Source organism: Agelaius phoeniceus, chromosome 2, assembly GCF_051311805.1.
Source record: "Agelaius phoeniceus isolate bAgePho1 chromosome 2, bAgePho1.hap1, whole genome shotgun sequence".
Lineage (NCBI taxonomy): Eukaryota > Metazoa > Chordata > Aves > Passeriformes > Icteridae > Agelaius > Agelaius phoeniceus.
In genome coordinates this window covers 64,987,893-65,012,919 of record NC_135266.1, presented here as the reverse complement: position 1 = coordinate 65,012,919, position 25,027 = coordinate 64,987,893, and the positions used below count along the sequence as shown (strand labels likewise).

Here is a 25,027-nt window from a genome sequence, read left to right as displayed (position 1 = left end):
AGTGAGGCCTAAGAATACCTGACAGTCACAAAAGTATCAGACTCTTTAACAGCAATTGTAAAGACTTCTTACATTGTGTCCCTGAGTTTATTCAGTGCTAAAATCCTGTACAGAAGGAGAATGAGGTACTAATGCTACCGTTCCAGAGAAAAACTCAATACTTGGTACTTTCCATTGTTGCTTTTGTCCCCCATGTTCCTTCTGGATGTACAGATGGTCAAATGGAGATTTGTCTCTGGAACAGCCTGTACAGCTCAACCTTTGAAAACATCAAACATCTGAGTTTGGTTTCTCAAGAAGAAATAAAAGCTGCAGTTGCTGTGCCAAAGCTTGGAGGAAGGCTCTGGTTCTGTACTCACATCCCATAAAACCACAGTGGCAGGGCAGTGGAACAGGCTGCCCAGAGGGGTGGTACTGCCCCAACTCTGGAAATATTCAAGGTCAGGTTGGGCAGGGATCTGCTCATTGCAGAGGGGTTGAACTAGGTGAACTTCACAGGTTCCTTCCAGCCCAAACTACTCTATGATTCTATGAGATATTGCTAAATACTGACCACATGTTGTGTTACAGAGGCTGAGGATTTTCTGTCAGAGCTGAACTGGCAATATGAGCTCAGCACCTGAATAATAATCCCAGTCCCTATCTGCATCCTCTCCTGCTTTTACACACACAAATATACACAAACTGAAACATTTGCTTCCCTCTTGCTGAGGGACTTGCTGCCAACTTTCCCTCCAGCTTGCATTTTTTCCCCACATATTGCTGATTTCTGTCATCTTTCCCACTTCTTCCCTGCCCTCTTCCCATGGCAGCAAGGCTGCTGCCAAAAGCTCTCTCAGACAGACACCTGATGAGGGAGGCTCACCCCAGAGGGTGAATGTTCCCATCATGCTCCCAGGAGCAGTGGGAAATTAAATGTTCCACCAAACCTGGTGGGACAGCACAAGTTGCCTCATTAAGACTGAAGTGTTAACTGTGACCTTTAATTATTGGGGATCTGACTGCTACCATTTATCAGTGTCTTATTTAGTTGATATGTGCTGCACTGAGTTAAGTGAGATGTTCCGAGTTCCAGATAATCTCAGCCGTGAAGTTCCCACCTTCTTTGTTTTACCCACCCACAAATGTCCTGTTGACAGGCCAGGAAACCAGAGCTCTACCCCATTCCTTAGGCTGCAGAACATCAAAAGAATGAAAAATGTCCTGAAAGCCTGGGTGCAATGGCTTTAAAGACAACCACACTAAAACCTCTCCACTGATTTATACCAAGGATGACAGGTGCTATTTTAGAGAACTGGTTGAAATTCATCACTTCTTAAATAAAGTATCCACTTCAGTATGCATGGCTTTCCACATGTTTCTAAGCCTAGCAGAAAAATGAATCCTTTTTCCGTGTGGAGATATTCTCTCTCAGGACCAAAGGCCTCCAGGAAGGTGGACATTTTATAATCCTTAAGGCTACTTCATATTCCTGGAGGGCCTCCTTATCTTCTCCAGGAGAGTTGTTTTATCTGTCCAGAGTTTCTTTTTCTTCCTATAGAATGCTGTCCTCATCCATAAGAGCCCTGTCTTTCTCCCAGAGGAGCTGATCTTTCCAGAAACTCTTATCCTGGGATTTCTCTAAGTCATTTCCCACCATGATTGCAGGGGCTGCTGGTTTGGAGAGCTGTGGACCAGCCTTTTGCCCTGCACCCCAGATCAGCAGGTTCCCTTCTGAGGGACAGACACCTCTGCCCTTTTCCCTCTGGTGCTGGAGTTACTTTTGTCCCTCTGACCCTTGGCAGTCTCCTGCCCTTCACAGACTCCCCCAAAATATTTACAGCTTCCAAAATCACATGAAACTTGAACAATGAAAAGACCAAAAAGAAAATCTAATTTTCTGTTCACTATTCTACCTCATAATTCTACAGCCAGGGTTCAAGGTGCCTAATTATTTATCCTTTTTCATTAGATTTATTATGACTTTTTGCACAGTGCCTTCAGCTGCACAGAGGGAGTAGGCTGCATTATAAATAAAAAACTGCTCTGTGCAGCAATTTCAGCCTGGTTTCTTTGCAAAAAAACCCCTTGCTCCTGAAAGGATGGCAGAGGAGCAGCAACCCAAGGCAGGGAGAAACAAAGAATCATTTCTTCTTCCCTACTGCCCTTTCAGGGTTCAGCTGGAAAATTTCTTAGGAAAACACATTTCACTCTGACATTGAGGAAGCAATCCAAAGTCTAAACAGGAGCATCCAGTGACATTTTTAACACTGAACTCCTCTGCATATGGTCTCTTAGAAGACAACACACAGGAGACCCATGTCCTTTGGGATCTGCAGGTGGAAACTGAGGGAGATATCCCAACACATAGCAGTCAAAGGGCACCCAGGTGTATGAGTGAGTCCCACCCTGGAGTCTGCCTCTAATTCCTGTGGTTAAAATTTCCTTTGGATCAGAGAAAAACAGGAAATAATTTTGCTTTTATGAGGCTTCCATCATCTGAACATACACAAAATGATACAAAAACAACTTTGAGAGCCTTTTCTCACACAGTACAGTAAAATTATTGCCATTTGTTCTTTTACTGTGCTCCTGAGGCAGGCTTATAAAGATGTAGGGTAATTATATCAGAGTACATTTTTCAATTAAAATGTCATTATTATCTCACAGAAAATGACTAAATTATATCATTTTGTTCCACAAGTCTGCAAACACTCTTTTGGTTGCTATCGAAATAATTTTCTGCAGACAAATCTAAGAGTGCAGAACTAATGGCTAACAAGCCTGATGTTAGTTTAGATCTGTTCTCTGGCTAGAGAGAGGCCTTATGAGAACAGATGTAAAATGAATTGGGAGAAAATATTATGTCTTTACTTGTTAAGACTCTTATTATCTCTCTTTGTTACCATCTCTTACCATCAAAAGAAATAAACCCCAAAGAATTGTGTCATGCTGCTGGAAAATGTAGCATTTTGAAAATTCTAGAACAGAGGCATGCAACACTTAGAGAAGTGCAGTCCTAATGGCAGCTGGGGTTCTGCTACCCACTGGTGGCTGTGATCCACCCATCACCTACAGTGACAGAATTTCACAAAGTTTGGAACCATTGGTTTGAAGTCCAATGATGCTGGGTGGAGCTGGAAGGGCTCCTGGCAGGCTATGAACCAAAACAAGGACTGCTCCATATTCATGCTGGTTGCTTCTGAAGCATGGTAAAATCCATCTGTGGGTTTCATTACCCTCACTAGCTCCCCTACTTTGGAAAACTGTCTGGAAGACACAAACAGCACAAACATATTAAACGTCAGACATATTGTCAGGTTGCGTCCTTAGGGTTGTATGATTACATTTGGCAGCCAAGGGAAGTGCTACTGTATCTTTTGTTATTTGAACTAAAACAAGTGATGGAGCTAAAGCTGAGCACAGATACAGCCAAGACCAGATGGATTTCAAAAGAAAACCTGTGATCCTCAATCCACCTGAAAGCTTGCTTTAGCAGAGTAGCCTGACTTTTAAATGGGTTGGTTCCACTGAAGTCATTGCGAGGAAGTGGTGGATGAGTGGATTAGAAAATCTGATCCATCTTTAGAGCAGGTATTTTAACCTGGGCTTATGTTTCTAGTTTGTGAAACTTTGGTCATTTGAACACCTTCTCTGTGAAGGTATGCAACATTTTCATTAGGTATATTTTAAATAAATTTAGTGCAACTCAGGCCCCGATCCTGCAGGATGTGAAATAGGCTCTTTACTGACAGAAGTTGTCTCTATTTTTCTATTGAAATTGTCTTAAATTTAGACATGAGTGTTAAGTTTCTGGTTGGTGAGTCACAGTGACCTCTTTGTGAGACCTCGAGCCAAATTCACCAGATTCTTTGATAACAAAATCAACCATCCAGCCAGGAACTGAGGACAGATATGAAGAATGAGATGTTTCAAGAGGACCTGTAGGAGAAACCAAGATTAAAAACCATCATGATTGCTAGGAGACAACCCTTGGAAATCTGTTCCAGCTTTTTCTGTTTCAAGGTATTTTCAAATGTCTCTGTACTCATGCTAGAAGCAGCTTCTACTAAAATACTTTCTCAGGAAAAGAACTGAATTTTAGAAAACAGCATAGGAATAGTTTAGATAGACACAATTCTGTTCATTAAGGAAGTCTTGCTCTTTGGGACACCCTCTCAGTCTTCTTCCCAGTTGAGATATGTTCTTCTTTGTAAATGGTAATGGAAAGCTTTTCCTTTCTTCTCTCAGTTTGCTCCATCCCCTCCTCCAGGAGCTGTTTCTTCTTTCCATAGCATTTTCATGTTCCCACTTCAGCTCCCTATTCGACACTGTAGCTGGGAAAGACAGATGGTGGAAAGAATATTGTTTAGTCAAATACTTTCTGAATTTTTAGCAAAACATTGGTTTTCTAGACAAGAGGTTTTGGTGGTGCAAGTGCATCAAACAGTACAATAATCACCATTTGCAGTTGACCTGGTGAATGACACCTTTGGGTGTGAATTTTTGACATTTGAGCACCTGCTATAAATTTGTGAAGTTACAGCAGCAGGATGCATTATTTCTCTCTCTTCTGCTTATCTTCTTTCCACCTCACTCAGTAAATTCCATTACCAAGAAGGACAAAGTTGTTCTTTCAGCTTTTAACTCCTCATCCTTTGCCATTTCAGCACAAATTTCCTGATAATATATGGAGATGAATTTCACTCCAAAGTGCTTTCAACAGCACTGCTACCAGTAACATCCTTCCTGGGAAGGACTAGATGGATAAAATTTTGCTTTCTAGCACATCAATGAAAAACCTCTTTTCCTTTCAAGGATAAGGAGTGGGAAGCTCTCAACACCTTTTTCCTTTTTTTTTTTTTTTGTGAGGAATGCATAACTGGAACTTGGATGCTTGGATGGATTCTGTGAATGGAGTGTTTCTAGGACCCTTTTCACCTCTTGAATCCCCCCACAGACCCCAGTGGCTCTGTACAGAGCAGCTCTCCACTGGCCTTAATGGCAGCTGGGACATTCCAACAGCAACATTTCCGTGTCTGCAGTTTGGATTTGATTCCCAGCCAGGAGGCCAGGAGCCATGGACACAAATGCATGTCATACCTACATCATGAGATGCCACCAAAAGTGTGGCACTGCCACTTGCACCACGAACCAATGGGCAGCAACCTCAAAGTGGGTGGGTGACTGCTCTGCCTCAGGGGTCCTTCATCCATCACTAAGATAGCAGCAATCACTTTCTGACCAACATATGGAGCTGTCTTAAAAAGATTTCCTCACCTGTCCAAGGGAGCATCTGTGTTCTTGGAAAAGTTACTGTGCACAGGAGGGGCCCATCTGTTGCTGCTGCAAGTGCTCAGGTATCTTTGGATTTGGGAAGAAGGTATTTTTAGAGAGAAAATGAGATGGCAGGAGTTACAGAATCCCAAAATATCTTCACTGACTTTAGGCAAAGCTCTGTATATGCCATATATGCCATATGTTTTGTGGAAGGAACTTCGGGCACCTTCCAGTGGTGAATCAAGCCAAGTTTTGGTTGTAACTCCATTTTTTTAAGACTCAGCTTTAGCAAAAAAAGACCTCTTGAGTTCTCAGGTTCTGTGTCCTTCTTTCACAGTTGCTCCATCACATCATCACCTTACAAAAGCAGTAATACAATGCAGAGAAATCTTTCCAGGCAGCCTTCTGACCCCTGCACACAACCCTCTCCACACTGTGTGGCCTCAAAGCTCCAGAAATCATGAGAAATCATCTAACAAACCTACCCCAAACACATCAATGCCAGCAAAAAAACCCCAACAACCAAACAACAAAAAATATACAAAAAAAGCACCCCAAAGTAAGACCTTCAGTTGGTTAATTGAATGAATTGAAACTTAGAGCAACTGTAGATGATCTGAAGTTTCAGACCAGTTTGTTCCAGATCAAATAAAGAGTTTGTACATCTGGCAGTCCTCTCAGCCTAACAAAAGACATTTTCTATAGGTAATGAGAAGTAATTTCCTACCCTTGCTGCTCTGATGGTTTAGAAATCAGGTTCTGTTTAATGGCCCATTTATACTCACTTGATCTAAGTCTTTTATTGATTATTAGTTTGCATAAGCAATTCTTTATCCTTGGTATATTTAAATGGATTAGGTTTATACCCTTAGCCTTTCTCTTAGTAGTCTAAGCTAGCTGAACACTGTAGATTGAGCTGAAAAAACAGATTCACCATACTTCTCTTTTTTACATGATCTTTTTTAAATGCCCTGGCAGCACTAATCCACTGCTCCTCATGCTACCTCTGTGAGCCTTATGGCTTCTTTCAGTCAAAGAGGACTTACAGAAGTGCTGCCCCAAAGAGACAGTATGGAAACAAAAGACACCTTGTGAATGGTGCTGTCATCTGGTGTATATGGAGCACATTGGGACACGTTGCTTCCCTGTTTTCCCCAAGAGCTGTGCTGGAGGCATTGGAGCCCACGCAACGTGCAAGTGAACATGACTTTTAACACTGTCCCCCCTTCTGAGCGGAGTCTGATTTCAGGCGTGCTGAGGTTGTGGAGGGGGAGCTGCAGCCCCCCGGCCGGGTCTGGTGACTTGCTGGTGTATCTGCACGCCACACGAGCACCTGCACCGCTCCTGCTGGGACACTTGTCCTGCCCGCTTCTGTGCAGAACCTGTGAGCACAGTGCCACCTGGTGAGACGGGTCTGCAGCCCAAAGAAACCTCACCTCTCACTCACAAACCCCTTTGGATGGGGAAACCTAAACCGGACCCTAAATGCCAGCACACCTCTGAGACATTATTTCATCAGGAGAAGCAACAACGGGCCTGGAATTTCACCAGAAATGGCTCATTTGCAGGAGTCTTCTTGCTCAGGTATCAGCCAGAGGCTGGATTTGCTATAGCCCCAAGCTGAGCTGGCTCCTAATCCAGCCTTCATCCACTGCAACTAGGTCTGAAATTGAATCCTTTGGAACCTGAAGCCCAGGGTATGAAAAGTCCTTGAAAGGAACCCCAAAACATTGGATTTGACGCGCCATTGGATTTGTTATACTGTAACAGCTGCCTGGAGAACTGCTCCCACAAAGCTCTCCTTGGCAGAGGAAGGCCTTGGGGTCCCCAGGGAACCCCCTTTGGTTCTTGCTCAAATAGAAACTGGCAGGGAGGGAAATGCCACTGTTGAATAATCTTACTTTAAAAAGTGCTTAGAGCCTGCTCCAGATGCCCTCTTGTTGAGCCATGAGATGTTCTGTGCATGGCAAGACATGGCTGTGAGAAGCCATGGCCTTGGCTGTCACCTTCTCATGAACATCCCATGAGCACAAACTCCACCTTGGGCCTCTCACCTGCAGCCTGACACCAGGCCTTGTGGGCAGGCAAAGCTGATCAGGAATCAATGGGGTAATTTCTAGTTTATGGGACTTGGAGTGACTGTAGAAAGCAGGATTTTACCTTTCAAAGTAGAGATTTTAATGCATTACCTAAATATACACATGTCCAGACACATAGAGGGGAGGGTTGTTCCTCCCTTGTGTTGGGGATAGCACACCCCACCTCCCACCCCCAACACAGCCCAAGAGAAGAAAGAAACACAAACTTAACCAACTCCTTTCTGCCTGCACAGATCACAGGGATGACTTTAGAATCCACACGGCAGATAACTAAATGAGGCTGTCAGCAATATGGGCATCTGTAAGAGCCCAGTGCAAAACAACTAAATAACTATTTAGTGCAATACAACAGGCATCTACACACACTGCAGGCGTCCAGCCCCACATCACAGTGCAGATAGAGCCAGTGCAGGAACTCTTTGGGCAAATACAGGCTTCTAGAACTGCTTGAGGTGCCCTCCATTCCCCTCTATCCAGGGCTAGCAGGACAAAACCTACATCCTTCTGTGTGGGGTGGAATGCACTTAGGGAACCATATCAGACCATGCCTCTCTGCAGAGCCCAGGGAATTCCTGTGTGGACACCTCTATTTGATTCAGTTGATCCATTAGTGAGAGTGAAAAAAATCCTGTTTCTCAGCTCAGCTGCACAGCAAGCTTTTTATTTTTTCTCCCTTATTTTTTTCTCCCCAGAAATCACATATTCAGACAACTGCAATGAAGACTCCTCACTCCACATATGTTGTTACCACACTGAACTCCAGCTCCAACTCCTAGCTCATTTGTGGTCACTCAGCTGTTCTGTGGTATTCCTGCTTTTTCTTCTTATCATTCTCCATAATTAGTCTATACATGGTTACAAACACATGGTTCTCTTTCCCATGAGTTAAGGCTATAAGTAGGGATTGTGCTCCCCCCTTTTGGAGGGTTGGAATTTTCAGCTCTGTTGAACAGATATGGTGTTAAATATGGTTCACTATCCTCCAGCTGAGGAGGACAAATGCACTAAAAGGTGGCAAAAGGCATATTTCATGAGTGAGGAAATGAAATAACAAAAATGAAAATATACACTGTTGTCTTCTGTTTTCAATGGAACAGCACTTTTCGTTACGTCTGTATGCAATGGGAATATTAACTCTGATATGCGGAAGTGCAAATTAAACTGCTGATTTAGATTATCATATTTCAAGAATAGTAACTTTATAGGCTTTTTTAATTTTTCATTCCATGTAAAACCTCTGTGAGTTATAAGCCTTTTTTGTCAACTATATCTTATAAGTGAGAAGTTTATATTCCTGCTGCAAAGAGGCATTTTGCTGCTAGGAGAGTTTAGCATTTTATTCAGCTGTGGTAACTTTCCCTTATACTCTAGCACGAAGCACAATTAAGACAGAAATGTTCTGTAGCTTATTATGCCCCTGTGTGAGGAACTAATCTTTTTATCCCCCACTTCATTTTTCAGGGACTCCAAAGTGTTTTGCAAACTCTACACATTTGCCTAGCACACTCTGTAGTGGCATAAACAAAGAATACATGGACTTCAATAGGGACTTTTGCTTTTACATTTTTAGTAATTCCACTTTCTCTTACTGCAAGTTTCAAGAATACTGGAATTTCCCAGTTAATATTCTGGGCTTGTGGGTAAATTTTGCTCACATTAATTTGGGCTATTTGTTACTTTGGTGAATAGGCAGGGGAACAGAGGACTGGAATTTTTAAAGAAATGTATTTATTATTTAAAGGAAAATTTTCTTTACACAGAACAATACACAGGTTTTCCTCCTGAACTACCAGTGGCTGACAATCTCTGATGAATGCCATTCAATAAAAATGAAATAAACTTTCTTGGTTTTGTTTTTTTTTTATAGGAAACCAGCAAACATTCCTAAGGAAGTAACTCCATTACTAACTGCTCAAGCTCTGGATTTTTGATTTAGCCTGGCTTTCTATGGACACACACCATGTGCATTTGTTGCCCTGGGTTCTGCTGTCTGGTTGTTCCCTCTAATATCTTGCAAATCTATTTGCCAATTTTGATTGAATTTGATAGAGTAATTGAAGACTCAGTGATACAAGCAAATGAGGTGAGGACATCTGGCTCATTACCTTGTCTCAGATGGACAATGGCTATGGACCCAGGGAAGCTGGGTAATAATTGTAATAAAAGTAATCCATTGTTACTTTCCCAGGATTATCCTCCGGCATCCGGGGCTGGCGGTTCGTAGGGATCTCAAGCCATAGCTGCTTCCTTTGTGTCTTGTGATCTTTCCTACCAAACCAAGGCAAATCTTGTCCTATTCTGCTTGTGTGATACATACTTAAAGTAGAAAAAGAGACCCTCTGACTAACCTGAGTGAAAGCTGCAACAAGAGCAGCTATCCCTTAGTAGACTTTATTAAAGCTACTCGCCCTGGACATTACCCAGCACACTTTGCCTTTTGTCTCTCTATTCCTTAGGCCTCAATTACATTGTGATAAATTGTCCTGAGTAAAGGAAAGTGTGAAGCAGACACTGATATTTTCTCATTTTCTGCCCTAACTCTTGGGCATTGCCAAGCAAACTGCCACAGAGAACAGCACATACATGTTGTTCTTCTATTTCTGGAGTCCCATACTGTTGTTATCAGATTTCTAAAGTCCATACCTCCTTGGTGTATTCTTACAGCTACAGATCTTCACAGTGCAGACTCCTTCCTCTGTATGTTACTCTCTCAGTTCAGAGCTCCTCCAAGGCTCTCCCTGACTGGCAAACCCGCCCCCTTTTAGCCCAGTTATCTTCATTGGTCACAGCTGCAGCCCAATTAAAGACATCACAGCTGCAGCCCATCAAGGACAACCAGGACCTCCCGGGGCAAAGCCCCTTTACAGATATTCAAGTACAATACATTTCCTCTATTATACACACACATCCCTTCCCCAGGACAGTCTTGTGGGAAGAAGCCAAGGAACGGAAACATCCACAGCAGTAGGCTTCACCTGGCACTGTAATTTATAGCGACAGCCACACAAAACATTTTCTTAGTGATGCACATGAGAGGAAAGTGCCTGGTCTGACCTTGTGTGTGTCAGCAGGTGGAAGCATTTCACAGCTTCTGCCATGCACCAAGCTCTGCAGCTTCCAAACCATCCCAGGGGATGGACGTGGTCACCTGGTGGCTCTCAGAGCCCAGGGGACTTCAGGCTGGGCACACAGTGACTCACTGCATTGACAGCACCTCTAGTCCCAGTATCTTCCTAAGGCTGCCTTAAAATTTTCCTTCAAAAACACCAGAATCAAGCAACTTAATGGTACTACTAAATGTGATTGTCAACACTGGCTACACTTGCCACAGGAGCTCTTGGTCCCTGTTATTTTTTCTATGATCTTCTTGTAATGATTGAATGTTATAATTTCCAGGATTCCCACAGGCGATCATTAAAATGCTGGCAAGTTGGTATTGATGATTGGTTTCCACTGTACAAGCAGAGTATTTCTCAGCAGATAAGTACATACTTTTTGCCTTGAACAGTGAAAGAAATGTACACTGAATTTCTTTCCCACTGGCAGTTTATATTTCAATACACAAGGATAATTTATACAAGAAAATATAACATTCGTGATTGCATCCAGCATTTACAAAAACAGTCAGGCTCTTCCAATTTGAAAAGAAAATATTATGTAGGAGATGGAGGACTATTTCTATGCTGATTTTTACTTCTGCGTCACCAAGTTAAGAAAAGGCCCTGTGGCAAAAGTGTTCACCCTACATGGAGGGTGGAAATAAATTGAACATTAATTGAACAAACTGGAAAGGAGAGAGCATCTCTACATGGCCCTTTCCCTCTCCATGCTAACCATTATGTACCCAGGAAAATTCATGGTGAGGTGCAACCCCTTCCAAAAAGGCACCTGGTCAAAAAACCCCAAATGTGTATTATGTGGGGATGTAAAAGTCCCTCCTGGTCTGAGGGGGGGCTGTGTTTGAGGAAAGCATGCTCTGGCTTGTGCTTTTGGTGGCAGCATTACAGACCCCCTTTGCTCAGCTCAGCCCAGGACATCAGCAGTCACAAGAAGAGCAGCACACAAGCTGGAACGCCCTGGGTTAGGATGTGTGACCCTGTGGCATCACCTCAGCAGACACAGGCAACCCACACGTGCCTCAGAGCTTTGTGGAGAGTGAGGAAAAGCACCCCAAAAGCAGGCAGTGATATTGGACATAACGAAAATCCTTGCTGATGCCTAATGCCAGGCACTGGCCTGGGAATAACCTCTGGAGAACCAGCTTTCTCTGCTGGAAGAAGAAGCTTTATTACACTGAAGGAATGAAGAACTAGGAGCACAGAAGGCCCAGCTGTCCAGTTTGGCCACTTGGATGTTGTGTCTCAGTCTCTTCCTGCTGTGCCTCTTCCAGCAGCAGTGGAGAGCACCAGAGTCTTCCAGAAGTGTCCTCCTGCTCCCTTCATTGCCATACAGAGTGCATGGCTTCCTTGTCTGAGTGCTCAAATAAACTCCTGCTTCAGTGCAATGGATAAAGGCCACAGCCTCACCTTCTGCTTCACTGCCAAATTTCCTCCACCAAAATTTTCACTCTGCAAGGCTATGGCAATCAGACAGCCACAGCACCATGAGGTCAGGGCTTTTGCCAGCATATTGGACCTTGCTGCAGGGAAAAGCACAGGGAGTGTAAGAACCAGCCTGTGGCTGTGGTTGTGAATGTGCTGCAAAGTCACCCATCAAACACCATCATTTTCTTTACTTTGGCTAACCCAGTGTGGACCCATTTTCTTAATGCAAAACGTGTGGCAGTGGGAGTTATATTGTGATGAACTGTGCAAACCTGGCAGCTGAAGGCAGAATTGTTTTTCTGAGCTGGAGCAGGCACTTTGTCAGCTCCCTGCTGGTGACTAATGAAGCAGGTAACCCTTTCTGTCTTGCAGGGCCTTCCTGAATGGACTCAAAACACACATCAATCTTTATTAATGCTGTCACTCCTGCAGAGGTGCTCTCCCTCAAACCCACTTTTTCTTGTGCAGAAACAAGGGCTTTCCAGCAGATTACCCATACCTATAATTACACCTGAGATGCCAGATGGTCACCTGCTGATGGGAAGGTGATCTAGCAGGTAGCCACCTAACAAATAGGTGACACTCTGCCAGGGTGACACAAGACATAAAGACCCAACAGCTAAGGTGATACACATGGCAGTTTGCAAAGAGCTCTATCAGCTGCATTGATGGGGAAGGGGGGGAATTGCATGAAGAATGAACCAAGTACTTACCACTCTCTACTGATTTCTGAATAAATAATTTTTCCCCTCAAAAATAAAAGACTTAGCGAAAGAAATTTGTTGGTGGCTTTTTGTTGTTTTTTTTCCCCCTTCCTGTGCAGTCACAGTTGTGTGGGGTCCTTTGCTTCCCCCTGCTGTCACCCTGGAACGGCACAGGGTGGGCTGTGGCTGCAGCCAGCCGTGGGAGTGGGGAAGCCTAATGAGGATGGGCTCTGCCGGCAAGCGCTCCTGCATCCCACAGCTCCCACGGTGCTGCTGCTGTGGAGAGCGGTGAGAGCAGGAGGCCAGCAGGAATAAAAGGCAGCAGGGCCCCCCTCCGTGCCTCACCGCCCACGGGCAGAGTCCCAGGAGCCAGGCAGAGCTCTGGGGTCCCAGCAGAGAGGGCTCTCCCAGCTGGCTCCCACCGAAGGCTGGATTTTGCTGTTCCTCTGCCCCATCTCCCACACGTGCAGGTGAACGGATTCGGCACCCGCTGCACTCTCAGGTAAGAGGGGTTTGCTGGGACCCGGACAATGAAAGCCAGTGTGGGGCTTTGTGGTTTGTTAGGAAACTGGGTCTGGAAGAGGAGTTTGCTTGGAATATTTCAGAAAATAAAAAGCAATTGTTCCCTCTAGCAGTCCCTAGAGAAGAGCCCTTGCTCCGGAGGGGTTTGCTGGCCCATGTACACCTCCCGTGTCCCAGCAGGGATCTCCTGGCAGTCAGAAGCCAACAAGTGGGAACTGGGATCTTAGGAAGCCCCACCAATTCTGCCTGCTGTGTCCACCAGCGCAGAGTGGGGCACCTGCATCTGAGAGAGAAGAGCTCAATTTGAAAAGTCTTTGAACACCGTAGTACCACTGTGGATGGACATGGCTCTTGTTTGGACTGACACATGGTGGGGCCAGCCTGAAGTTGTCTTCTGGCTTTGCTGTAGGTCAGGCATGCACCAGTCAGTGTTCACCCCCTTTTGACTCCTATTAGCTAAACATTTAGGATGAGAATAATGACCAGAAAAATAGTTCAAAGCTAAAACTAGCTGAAATAACAAAGCAAACAGGCTGGAGGGTCTGTTCTACACACACCTATCACTGCTGCTTGTAAGGGACAAGGAACTGAGAGCAACAGGCAGCAGTAATGTGAGCCACAGCATCTGTTCTGGGTGGGCAAACCTGGCTGTGAGGGCACTCAGTGAGGAGTGTCAGACAGCCTGGAAGAGGCACAGGGGTGCTGTGACTCTGGTGTGGCTCAGCTGCAAGCTGCCACCCTAAAAAGCAGCTGTATGGAATGGCTCCAGCCTCCTGCAAGGGGTTCAGAGACTTGTCCTCGCTGCTTGCTGGCCCTTCTAACCCAAGGGCAGGTCCCTTTCCACTGGGGAAACAAACTCAGGGAAGGACTGATGGGAGGAGGTCCAGAAGTTGGCTTTGGTCTTTAAATTTTTTTCCCGGCTTAGTTTTATGTTTTTTGTATGACTTTCCCAACTCACTGTCAAACTGGGAGCAGGTACAGTGGGGCAGGACACCTTCCTGCCCTTGTATGCCACCAATGTTTGTGCTGTGCCAATTTTAGTTTCCTTGAGTTTCAGTGACAATTTCTCTGCTTCAGCTGTGAAACAAAACCATTTTGCAGCTGCCTGGCCGCTGATTTGCACTTTAGCACCCTCATGCATTGGCACAAAAGAAAATAATTCATCCTTAACACCCACAGCAGCTTCTGCAGAATCACCAGAGGTGTGGGGGAAAGGGGCAACACCTCTTTATCTGGCAAATAGAATGAATTCTCTGAGGGATTTGTCAGTCCTGGAGAAGTCCAAGCCAACATCTAAGGACTCAAATCATTACCTGGTAGTTATGTGTGTTGTGTTCTTGTGTGAACGGGCTTTGTGCACAGCCATCATGAAATTGATTTCTTTATCTCACGTGTTAGAACAGCACACCCTGAGCTCTGAATCACAGTCACTTCTGGGCTCTGTCACTAGATGGTGACATGCTTCCAGATACCGAGTCCTCCTTCAGTTTGTCTTTTTCTTTAGTGTAAAAGAGCAGTAAATAAAGACAAAAAAGTCCGGTTTACCCTCTGCTTATGGGAAAACAGCATTCCCAGCCACGATAAATTCTTCTTAAGATAACTTGATATTTAACTGATTTTTAATATGGCATTGGATTGATTAATATTGTTTCTGTAAGAATTACTGCTGTAAAAGTAATTTTAGTTATAAACATTTACATAATGACTAATATTCCCTATCTATGCACAATTTAGAACACCTTTGTCAGCAGACATTGCCAGATGCAAAATGAATGCCTGTTTGTGCATCTTCTAGAAACAAACCTGCACTGAAAGCTTTAAAGTTAATATGTCATTTGCATGGGAAAAGTACCAGTTTCCCTTCCTCTTTTCTGTTTTCTCTGAGCATGCAACAGTGCTTATTTTTTTCCTTGAAATTCTCATCAATAGTTGCAGCCCATAGGCACAGTATTTGCTCTGCTGAAGAAGGTTTGGTGGCTGGTCTGAGACACATGCACTCACCAGAGGTCAGGCACTCACATGTAATTTCCATTCCAGTCCATCATTCAGTACTGAAGGAGATGTTCTCTGGGACATGAAGATGGGGGCTGGAAAAGGAGAGCTAAATTCCGTGAGACATCTGATGAGATCAGGCACACCAGAAACCTGCATGTATACATTGGTGGCTGGCTGCTGCCTGCAAGGGTTACTGACCTGGTGGGATGTCTGTGAATGCCTCAGTCCCTGACTCTTGCTTGGTCATTCACCCACAGGTAAAACCACACCTGCCTCTATTAACTGCCAGGAAACAGAACCTGCAATGCCATTGTGCAAGGAGCAAACCCCATCCCCTTCCCATGGCAGCAGAGGGTCCTGTCTGGGCTTGGGGACAGCCTCCTCTGCTCAGCCTTGACTAGTAGGGCTTGGACAGACTTTGGAGAGGGGTATGGCCATGGATCAGCTGGTTGAACAAGTCTGTCTTTATCTTTAGTACATGCCTGGGGCCCCGTGGTCCCTAGTAGGCTCTGGGCCAAGCTGGACACACAGCATTGCACAAGAAAGCCCTAGGGTGGATCTCATGGCAATTTAGAACAGTGAGGCTAAGCTTAAAATACTGCTCTCTAATCATTAAGAAATCCAGGGGCTATTTTGAGGTAGGTGCAGGAATGCAGCTTCCCTTATCCTGGCCTCCTCCACACACACCTTCCTCTGTCACACAGCTGCTGGTAGTGGCGGACTTGTGGTGACCCTGGCCAGAAACTGCAGCTTGGAGCATGTGGTGTGTGTTTTTGTGCGTGTGTGTGTGTGTGTGTGTGTGTGTGTGTGTGAGCTTTCCACACTCCCATTGATGTGGAATGCCACTTAACTGTCTGGTGCTGTCTGAGGCCAGAGCTTGGATGCCTGGCTGCTTGCTCATCCCTCACCCCACCTTGTAAAAATTCTTCTTTACAAGGAGCTACTTTCTAATCCAGCTACTTTTCTGTCAAAGGCATGTTGTTCTGGGCTCCCTGTGGTTTGCAGTTTTTATTCCATATTCTTCTTCAGAATCCTCCTTGACCTTAAAACTCTTTTCATCTTCTCTCCTCCTTTTTTTCTTTAATTCGTTTTTGCTCACTAGTCAATTCTTGCTGAGGTTTGTGTACCAAGCCCCACCTGTTTTCCTGGGTTTTCTCGTAAGAGTTAAATACTTTGTTCTTCCCAAAACCCAATCAAGGTGAAGATAGAACCTTTCATAGCTTTCAGGAAGATGGCATTAACACTTCTCCCCCAGCCTCCCTGTGACCCCAGGGCTCGAGCATCATCCCCAGTAGGCAAGCCTGGGGCTGCTGGAAGGCATACCTGCCTCTCGGTTTGCCACACTGCTGGCTGGGTTTGTGTGTGCTTGGGGTTTTTGAGGGTGGTGAAAGCCTGCCAGCATGTGTGAGAGTACTCTGAGGCAAGATTCACCTTAGTAAGGTGAAGACACTTCTCATAGCCATATCAATTTCTGTGTCTCCACAGGCACCCCAGAGAGCTCACCACCCACCATGGCTGCTGGCCTGGAGAAAGCCTGCCACCGGTGCATATCTAAAATTGCCAGCAATGGTAAGGCAGTTCTGGTAGCCATGGCCTCACGTATTTAAGCAGCTCTGTCACTAAGCCAAGTATATAAAGGAATCACAATGGTACCAAGTCCCACCTGAATCTTCCACTGAAGTTTCCTTTCCTAAATAATTTTGGGAACGGATGGAGTGTGCAATAGTAACTCTACCCTAACAGCAGCTGCCTGTTGCAGTATTTGAAGTATAGCAACCAGCACAAAATTTCAAACAAACATCACCATGTACCTAAATATGGGCAGCAACAGACAGCCTAAGCAAAATAGTGTGTTTGCCTCCTCTCTGAAGTGTTACCTTACACATAGTGCAGCAGAAGCATCCACAGGGAAAATCACCTCATGAAGAGGAGCACAGCCATCCTGGGAACAAACTCTCCTAGGAGTGATTCCCACCAAGCAAAACTGCTGCCAGCCTGTGTGATGGCACAGGGACACAAGTCTGGGGCTGGAATATGGTCAGGGATATCCCCCTTTCACCCAGTGAGATCTGGGACAGGTTATTCTTCCCTTTGCTGGCCTGCTCCCTGGCACAAGGGCCATCTAGGTGGGGGTATCCCCCATAAGCAGCCCCTTGCTGGGGGTTGGAAGCATCAGTTACCTGGACAGAGGTTCTTTTGCACGACAGCCTGGGCTTGCTCAGGTTTTAAAGCAACTGGTTCTCCCCACCCAGGGTGGAGGACACGGGGCTGTAATGAGCTGACAGCTGGTGGAACAGGCTGGTTCTTGCTCTCAGCAGCAACACAGCAGAAAGTTGACCTGGGGTGAGGCTGTGCAAGCTGCACAGAGGCACAGGAGAAACACACTTCAGAGGTGGGGTGTTGTAAGATCAGGGAAGCAGTCTCCTCAGCAGGAGGTTAAAATCCATGGGTTTTAAAGCAGCTCACTCCTCCTGAATGGATCTCCTTTTCACTCTGAGTTGCAAGTACCTTTTGCTTTCACTTCTATTTCTAATTCCCCTCAAATACATGAAGCAGCAAACCCCTTGACCACTCTTCCTAACTGATACTTTACCCACACTAATTGCTGCATTTGCCAGTCTAGGGTGTTACCTTGGAGTCTTCTATATTCCTGATCTTTGCTTTGCCTGAAAGGCTCTCAAAGCTCAGAATGAACTTTTATTAATGATTAAACCCCTCAACTCCTCGCTGTCTTACAACCAGGCAGAGAAAATCAGGCCAAAGGGACAGAAAGATCAATCCAGGCCTCCCTGCAGAAACCAGGCACAGGTAGGGAAGGAGAGGATATTTTCTGGCCCACTTTTTCATGCTTATCACTGCCCTAGGGGAAAGGAGGGCTGGGGAGTGATGGAAAACAAGGGGTGCAGAGCATGCACCCTCATTACACTGTGAAGAGTGTCTGGGAGTGGAATTGGGACCCAACTGGTCCCTGTGGGATCCCTCACATCCTGCAGAAAGGACATGCAGGGAGGATCTGGACTCATCGGTGAATATCACAATTTAAAAGGTCAAAAGTGGTATTTTCTCTGATTTTTGTTCCTAGTGTCTACAAGGAAAATGTTACCGTTCCCTGTTATTGAATTACCACTGGAACTTCAATAATGAGAAAGAAAATAATTAATCCTTTAGAATTTTTTTTTAAAGATTAGGATTAGTTCTGATCTCACCTATGCTCTTCTATACCAGAAGTACCCTCTTGGGTACCTGAAAAGTTACCCATGTGTGAGTAGCTCAGAAATATCATTCCAGAAAAATATCTTCAGGTTCTTATCATGCTTAAGTTCAAAATAAGCTCAGCTTTAGCTATGGATCAGCAAATGCATTCAAAATTGATTTTATGTTCATTAAAATGCAGTGATGCTTAATTTCACTTTTCCTCATCATCCTGTATTTATTTTTCAAAGACCTTTTCAGCAAAATCCACATTTGTACCTTTGGTCTGCTGGTATTGAAATAACTCCCAAGAGCTCCAAGAACCCACCTGTGGAGCATCTTTTCATTCTTGGTGTAGCAATTTAAGCTCAGTCTTCAATTTACTGACCAAAATAAAAAAGCCTAATCCACTACCCTGGGTCTACTGCAAAGCAAACTGAATGGCTCTATATGTAATGCCTAAATATTGTTATAAAATATTGTTACTTCTGGAAATTATTCACAAGGGGCCAAATCCAGAATTTAGACCATGGCGTAACTGTAGTTCAGTATCCAGAGGCATAATATAAAATGCAGCCTAGACACACTGCAATGTTGCTCAACCCCCAAGGCAGCTACACCTAGGACATAAATTTTAGGTGATGTGATGCTGATATCTGGGTACCAAAGTTCTATATTGCAGTAATTCAACCCTGCCTAATCAAGGAGTGGTGGAACACAGCAAAGAGCTGGTGGCCCTGAGCTGGGATTTGGCCAGTTTCCTCACACTTCCCCTGCCTCAAATGGTGGGTATTTTCCTTTTGGGGGAACTAGAGGCCTCCATGGGAATGGCTGTTCCTTACCCTGAATCCTCCAGCTTCTGAGTATCTAGTCTGGTCAAGGGATTCAGTCATGCCAGGGATGGGATTCCTGCCCTTCATCCCCAGAGATTATTCCATCAATATATCTCCTTGCTGTGGCATTAGCCTCATGAACAGACAGTCTTTGGTTTTGCTCAAGGATATCTCATGTCTCTACTCTTTGGATCACTCACAGGTCTGTTTTGAGTGCTCAAACCTTGCTGTTATTTTCTTATTTGGTGGTGGCCGGCCAAGCTGAACAGATTTAATTCCTTTCCTTCATGTTACTTCATTCAAGTCTTTTCTGCATATCCCATCTGAGATAGTGACATTTTCCTGTGACTTGAAAGCACAGAAGGACAGCCAGCAATCACAGCTACCAAAATCACGGGCAGATTCATCCTGTCTGTAAAACACACAATCTTACTGGGGCTGGTTCCCCAGAAAGATCCATCGAGACCTTCTCTGCCACCACCACACCCTCACAGGCTGCATTCTTTCTTTTCTCCAAGCACCTATCAGCACTGCAGGGGATGCCTGCAGATTCCATGAAGGAATAAAACAAGGATGCAAATACCTGTTCCCCATCTGCACTCCAGCCTGTTACAGCACCCATGCTGCAGTGCAGCACACTGTGACACTGCTTGCTGAGCTACTGCATTGCCATCTGTGCCTGCCTCAGGGCATCAGCAGGCATGGGGCCCTGCCAACTGCATTTGACCCAAATTTCTTAACACCCAGACTGCTGGGAGTCAGGCCCCTTCAGAGCAGCATTCCCACAGGGTGCTGTCCGAAGGGCATACTTTGGCATATTTTCACACAGAGTTTTGCTCCTCTGCTTGTTCATGCAGATAAATCCTAGGGTAACTGCAGACTTTGTTTGGAAGCTGGTAGTATCTCATGTAAAAAAATAAAAATTTCTTTTTTATCCAGAACCTGACAGACTACAGCAGCACCTGGGAGTGATGGTAATGTAACAAACACTTCATTTATTACTGTATTTATTATCAGAGACCTTTTCACTCTACTGAGCAGCTTGCACTACAGGTGTATTAGCATACTACAGAGGAGAATAGGTAGATTGAGATTTATATTCATAAATAGCTGCTGAAAATCTTGTGAAGTCTCTTACCTGAAAAGAAAGAATTTTTTCTCTCTCCTCAAAGTAAATAGGGACAGCGCGAGCTGATCTGTAACTTTCAGGTGCTTGGAAAACTCGTGGCAGCAAAATAAAGTCTGAGGAGCCCACGGGTGAATTGGTGTCACCTCCAGTACTGCCTCCAGATGCCAAGCAAATGCCAGAGGGCAACAGGCTGTGTGTCCTGAGGCCAGGCACAACAGGGAGCGGCAGAGAACTGGGAGGAGAGCTGCAGTGCAGGGGCGTGGCTGTGTAGGATGCAAAGGCTCAGGCATCAGACAGAAGAGAGACCATGACATACAGCCAAAATGTCAACAGAGATCTCAAGCGTGTTTACATCTGTGGGGAAATCCTGGCAAGAGGAATTCAGCCAAACAGCAGATTTGTATCAGCTGACTGTACTGCTGGGCAGGAGACACAAAACCTGCACCCTCTGATCTAATTTTTGTGAGCACAGATTTCAAGGAATGTGCAAGCTATTCAGCCAGCAGTTCTCTTCTTCCTCTGGTGTGATCCCAGACACGAGCTCTTCCCTCCATCCATTTCCCAGCACGTTAGGATGCCACAGCTGGACTTCATCAGTGCCCCAGCAGGCGCTGCCCTGCTGATAGAGAGCAGCGAGGTCTCCTGCCTGATGCCCAGGCACCAGCTTCATGCAATACCCACCCTTTCGAGGCATGCCTGGAAACACTTCCCTGGCTGTGCTGTGTTTTCAGAGACTACCAGCCCTTTATTGCTACTTACTCCAGGAATGGGGCCAGGGTCTCCTCTGGCCAGCCTGTGAGGCGATATCTCCGATACAAAAACACCACAAGCCCCACAGGTGGGACCTGCCTGCCGAGCAGCGTCCTCTCTGCTGAGCCGGGCTACCCTGCGGCAAGTACCATTCTCTGGAGCAATTTGTCTTCGGACCAGAACGGGGCAGCACAGCCCAGACAAACCCGGGCAGAGAATGCGTGTATGCCGGCTGAGCAGCATTTCTGTGAAACCCCCACACATCCAGCGAAAATCAGTCTTCAGCGCTGCTAGAGACACTGAGGGTGGCTGCAGAGCCCTGCCAGTTGTGTAGGCAATTGTTGAAGAGTCTCACTTTGTTAAACATGGATCTGGAAGCCTTCCCAGACTATGCATCTGCCCCTCCAATTCGAGACCTAAGAGGCTGTAGCTGAATGGGGAGATAATGAGTAAATACATTCCCAGCGCCTGCTTTGGGAGCGGAATTAATGAACCATCATCTTTTTCTCTTGAGCTCTGAGTGGTCTCTACCTCCCACTTCTCCCCTCCAAAAGCGGGCTGCTGGGCAGATGTCAGACACCAGAAAACACGGACACCTGTGTGCCAGATGTGCAGCCTCGCGAGCACATGAGCCCCCTGAGCTTTTTCCAGAGCTTACTGCAGCGTCCCTCCCCGGGCTCAGGCAGAGCAGGCGCTGCACAACTAACAGATGACACGATGCCGCCTCCTCCTCCTCCTCCTCCTCCTTCTCCTCCTCCTCCTTCTTCTCCTCCTTCTCCCGGGCTTCTGAGCACTTCCCTTGCAGCAGGGACAGAAGGCAGCTGCGAAATCACAGGCAGAGGGGTGACGTCGCTCCGAGGGCTGCGCTGCAGTGGCAGAACTTGGGGCCACACCAGGCAGTCGGTGCAATGCCTGCAGACCTAAGCGACACTCCTTTGGGCACCAGATAAATGGGTTGCCCAGCCTCTGGGCACTGTTTGCCCACAAATGATGTTGGAAGCCCAATTCATTTACAATACCATCACTTCTTGATATGAAAGAATAGTCTAGATAATGGCAAGAGGAGTTAGCACAAAATGTGACATGTGATGAAAAGGGAAGGCTCTAGGCTAAGTTGTTCTAATGAGAGGCTGTCAGTGGTTGAAAGAGCTTAGTCAAGTGTAGGACACTATTCAGCAGAGGAAGAATTTCTGTATTATGCAGCACTTGAGATAGGAGTCTGAGCAAAAATGAGAGAGAGAGAGAGAGAGAGAGAGAGAGAGAGAGAGAGAGAGAGAGAGAGAGAGAGAGAGAGAGAGAGAGGGAGGCTGGCCGACAGGGAAAGGAGGAGGGGGTGGCACAAAGGAACAGAAGTGCTTTCTTCAGCTCAAAATACCCTCGGTCTCTCCTAGTTCATGGAGATAACAAACATACTACTTCTGAGAAAGATGTTTCTCAAGCGCTTAAGTGTAAGATCCTGGTTCTCTGTGGAGAAAACACGAGCAGCATGTGGGGGATGGTGTGTTCCCATGAAAAGTGTCTGCGAGTCAGAAAGCCTGATGGATCTGCTCTGAATTTTGATGCTGCTCCTATGTCCTCTCTGTTTCTCCTTCTGGAAAACAGAGGCAGTGATGTTGCCCTTTTTCTCTAAGGCAGCCTGAGGGTGGTATTTTGGCAGTGCTGCAGAATTTTCCAGAGCGGCAATGTCCGCAGGGTGCTGGCAGCGTCCCTGCTCCTGCACGGCCAGGGGGACACCGTGCACCTTGCAGAGGTTGCAGATCTCTGGCATGGGGAACTGCAGGACACAGCTTACCCAGGGAAAGGGCTGGTCCCAAGCCAAATCCAAATACTTGCTCCAAGGTTTTTTTTGCAAGCCTCCAAGGAGACGTCTTACTCCTTTTCTTATCCGTGTGCTTCTCAGCCCCTCTGCAATCTAAGCCCACCTGCACTTTGGCACCCTGAGGCACCCACTTGCAGCCTGAGCCATTTCTGGGAGGGCTCTGAAGGGACACTTGCCACAGAATGTCCTCATTACGTTTTACTCTCATTTGGCAGGGCAGCGTTTCACTTTAGTGTTGCCAAATGTTCACGATTAGGCACGGAGGTGACAGCTCTTGTGAGACAGGCTGCTCACACTGTTCTAGACACTAGTGTCCCTCACCCACTGGGAAGGTAAACACTCACCCTCTGCAGCACCTGGCTGTGTAGGGGAAATATCAGGGCTCAGATATACCAGCAACTCTCTAGGGAGTAGGTAAGCCCCTCAGGTCCACTCACCCCCAGGGAGAGTCTGTGTGTACCCCTAAGAGCATCCTTCCACACAGCTTAAGCTGATCTATCCAATGACAAATCCCACTCCAGCTGCAACAGCGCAGCTGCCTTTGTGCTTGCGAGCTAAGCTGGGTCAGGGAGTTAGACCAGCCAGAAACTATTCACATCTGTGATAAAGACAGTTTATTTAGCTATCAGTGAAAAGTAAGTGGAATGGCATTAAAGCTGCTATTTGCTTAGCAAACAGATACGGCTCATCAGTTGCCATGGATCAGCTGATGCAGAATTATTTGTTACTGCACAGTCGCCTGGCAGTGCCTCTGAAAAGGATGCAGGATAAGGCAGCAGTGGATGACTCCTTGCCCTTGGATTAAGACAAGCTGCAAGTAGTAGCTTCAAAAGCAGTTTGTGTCTCTCACTGCATCCTGGAAGTGATAAAACATGTGCTGGTCTCATCACCGCAAATGCTGCACCACACAGGTGATATTCCCACCCCAATCAAGTGCACTGCATTTCTTCCTACACAATTGTGTGGATTTACAGAGCATCTGTAAAGAACTAGATGGAAATGCGGGCCTCTAAACTTGAACTAGCCCAAATAACACTGGTTTTTTTTTTCTCCTTCACAGCATGCTTTATATTTGGGCTCCTTGCTTTCCTTGCCTTACCACTGTCCATGACTTTTATAGGTAAGTTGTCAACTAAAGTAAATTGAAAATAGAAACTTCCTGGCACTCTGTGGCAGGTTAACATATCTGGTGGAAGAAAGGAACTGGAAAATTCAGGGTTTCCAACTGTTAAACCCCTGTCTTGGTACTTTAGCTTCAGACAGAATCTCAGCCCACACTCTGTATCAGGAATGAAGGAGTACTTGAATTCTGACCCTGTTTATCTTAAAAACCCCTCCAGTGTGTTTTACCTCAAAACCCAGCTTTGTCTGTGGGAGGAAGCTCAGAATCTGACATATGAGAAGATTTCATTACTCAGGATCCCTCTGTATTAACTACACTGCAAAAAATTATAGAAGCATATTGCTGGAAGGGAAAAAGAGATGTTGTAGACTGCTATTTGTCCACCTTTTTGAAAGTCAGACCTGGTTTTTGGCTGATCTGCCCTCGAAGGCTGGATTTGTGAGTAGCATTTCAAGATCAAATATTTAAGAAAGGAAAATCCTTTGAGCTGCAGAATTTTATACCTTTTTAAACTGCATAAGGTCCCTCTTTTCTTAAACATCACCTTTCCCTTACCATTAATATAGATCTTTGTTTTTTCTGTAACACTTCATTGCTCCCTTTGAGTCTTTCACATCCTCCATATGGGTTGTGAACCCCACTTGAGAAACATCAGTGGAGACACCAATCCACCTCTGCTTTCAGACAGGCCCATGTGCTCACAGCATCCCTGACAGATGTCTGACTTGCTCTTGCTCAAGGAAATTCCATGGCTTCCCAAGGAGGCTATTTCAACATTTTATTGCTCTCAAAGACAAAATATTTTTCCCCATATCCAACCAGAATCTTTCCTATGGCAAATGAAACAGATTACAGCCTGTCCTGCCCACTGTGGTCACAAAAACATATTGGTCACTGTCCTACTCAAGAGATCCTTTGAACTGTTTGAAGGCTGCTATTATAACCCTGCTCCATCTTCTCTTTTGTTTTCCCAGAGGTCTTAAAAACCTAATTCTTTCATCCTGACCTCACAGGTCACTGTTTCTGTAGCTTTTTTTTTTTTTTATTTCCATTTTTAC

General features: G+C 45.5%; 1 protein-coding gene and 1 long non-coding RNA gene across 4 annotated transcripts in view; one reads left to right on the top strand and one right to left on the bottom strand.

Annotated features, from left to right (window-relative positions):
• Positions 1-2,431: 2,431 nt before the first annotated feature.
• On the bottom strand, positions 2,432-20,984 carry LOC143693355 (uncharacterized). The gene is made up of 2 exons (XR_013180938.1): positions 20,287-20,984; positions 2,432-4,316 (listed from the first exon to the last, which is right to left on the bottom strand). It is a non-coding gene; the product is annotated as an uncharacterized LOC143693355 (long non-coding RNA).
• Positions 12,756-25,027, top strand: part of TMEM272 (transmembrane protein 272) — a 25,831-nt gene continuing 13,559 nt past the window's right edge. Inside the window, exons 1-3 of one of the 3 annotated variants that reach the window (XM_077173719.1) lie at positions 12,756-13,108; positions 16,609-16,692; positions 23,907-23,966. In XM_077173719.1, the coding sequence (XP_077029834.1) occupies positions 16,635-16,692; positions 23,907-23,966 (118 nt within the window). In that variant the 5' untranslated portion in view covers positions 12,756-13,108; positions 16,609-16,634. Of the gene's footprint in view, positions 13,109-16,608; positions 16,693-23,906; positions 23,967-25,027 lie in introns of those variants that run through there. The other 2 variants (XM_054655046.2, XM_077173720.1) reach the window with 2 other exon arrangements.